Source organism: Egretta garzetta, unplaced genomic scaffold, assembly GCF_000687185.1.
Source record: "Egretta garzetta isolate BGI_Z169 unplaced genomic scaffold, ASM68718v1 scaffold233, whole genome shotgun sequence".
In the NCBI taxonomy this organism is placed as follows: Eukaryota; Metazoa; Chordata; class Aves; order Pelecaniformes; family Ardeidae; genus Egretta; species Egretta garzetta.
In genome coordinates, this window is record NW_009259194.1 from 248,866 (window position 1) to 250,760 (window position 1,895).

Below are 1,895 nucleotides of genomic sequence, written 5' to 3' on the forward strand. Positions count from 1 at the left end.
CCAGCCAGGGCACGGGAATACAGAAGAGCCCACCAGCCCCCGGGCTGGGAGAACAGGGACAGCCTCTGCTCACTGCAACCACATTCTACTTGCTTGACCGAGTTTTCGGTTTCCGGAAATTGTTTGGGGAAAATAGTTTTCTTTCCAGAACTGATCTAAGGCTGTTTTCTGTGTGCGGGTTTCCATCTATATAAACACACGTGAAGTTTATTTATTCAGTGGTCCTTTGAGTGTAGATTCCCCCAAAGTTGCTGGCAATTGTTGATTCTCAGTTGAAATGCCTCAAAGGGGCTGCGTTTCCAGAGCACAGCAAGCTCTGGCAGGGGATTACTTTGTCCGAGGGAGAAACTGGTTTATTTTAGGAGCCCAAATCCCCATTTTCCTCACGTCTGGGAACTGTAACAAAGGCCCAAAGGCTATATATTTTCTTTCAAAATCTACCATTACACCTAGATCTGCCTGCCCCTCTTTCACCTTGTGATCCTTGAGGGATGTATCAGTAGCGAAGGGTATCTTGCACCAGGGTTATTGGCCCACACCAGCTACTTACACCCGATGCCATTTATCCATCTGGGAACTGGGTGGGAAGCTGTTGCCCTCCCTCCTTCCAGCTCTTATGGTTGCTGCTTGCTTGCTTCCCTCCAGCCAGCACAGCAGGCTGCCGTTCTCTGCGCCAAAGAGCTTTGCTGGGAAAGAACACTTTATTCCTTTGTGGTTATCCCAAGCTTGTTAGCTGGTAGCTTTTATCCCTTTATTAAGTGCCATTCTCAGTCGTGTGCAAGCAGGGAGGGTTTAGGGCATTTGTCATTAGAGGAGCGAGAAATGCATACAGCCCCACCACACGCCAGTGTCCACACGGCACTGAGAAGTAGCTGCAGGAGCAAAATCAAGTTGTTTTCAAGTGATTTGACACCAGGTTAAACTTGGCTTCCACACTTCAGCCAGCCGGAGGAGTTCAACTCTCCACTGACTCCGGGAGGGACAAGAAACTGCATGTAACCACCAGCCCAAGCAGGGCTACGGGAGCCAGGCTTCCCAGGAAACCTGAGCCCTGAACAGCACGAAAACAGCAGCTTTGCCCAGAGCTGCAAGAGTTCTTTCTGCTCTGAATTTCCCCCAGTAGCTGTTGTGCAATAAGGTTTAACCTTCAGGGTCTCTGAATGCTGCGGTTTGTGGGTTTTTTGGGGGGTGTGGGGGCGTGGTGTGTGTGTTTGGTTTTGTTTTTTTTTTTAAATAAGCCTTCCTCCTCCTCCAGTAGCCCCTACCCAACCACACACACGCCACCGCATCTGAAACGCACGGATGGGAGGGCACAGGGGCTCACCTGGCAGGCATGGCTTGGCGAACCCCAGGCCCAGCTGCCGACACACCACCATAGCCTCCACGGTGCTCCAGTTCTCGCTGCAGACGGTGCCCCACCTTCAGCGTGCGTTGCGCTCCGCCAGGACCTCCACCCGGCCCTCGTAAGGGTTGCGGCCACCACTCAGACGCAGCTGCAGGGCATAAAAAACTCAATAAACGTCACAGCAAACTTTACAAGGAAGATGCAACCGTTGGGTAAGCAACGCTCAGGGTCTTCTCAAGGCTTGTGGTTAAAGTCAGCGAGCCCAGAAATCGCAGTTCAGCTGCTAGCAGACCAGTTGATGCAGTTGGGTTCTTCATAGAATCATAGAATGTTTTGGGGTGGAAGGGACCCCTAGAGGTCCCCCAGCCCAACCCCCCTGCAGGAGCAGGGACACCTTGAACCACATCAGGTTGCTCACAGCCCCGGCCAACCTGGCCTGGAATGGTCCCAGGGATGGGGCCTCCACCCCCTCTCGGGGCAACCTGTTCCAGAGTTTTACCACCCTCATTGTAAAGAATTTCTTCCTTAGATCCAGTCTAAACCTCCCCTG

At 52.5% G+C, this 1,895-nt stretch overlaps 1 protein-coding gene across 1 annotated transcript in view; it reads right to left on the reverse strand.

Annotated features, from left to right (window-relative positions):
• LOXL2 (lysyl oxidase like 2) overlaps positions 1–1,895 on the reverse strand; it is a 57,456-nt gene that overhangs the window by 9,765 nt on the left and 45,796 nt on the right. The window contains 2 exon segments of the mRNA XM_035891403.1: positions 1,325–1,348; positions 1,350–1,493. Coding sequence (XP_035747296.1) covers positions 1,325–1,348; positions 1,350–1,493 — 168 coding nt within the window.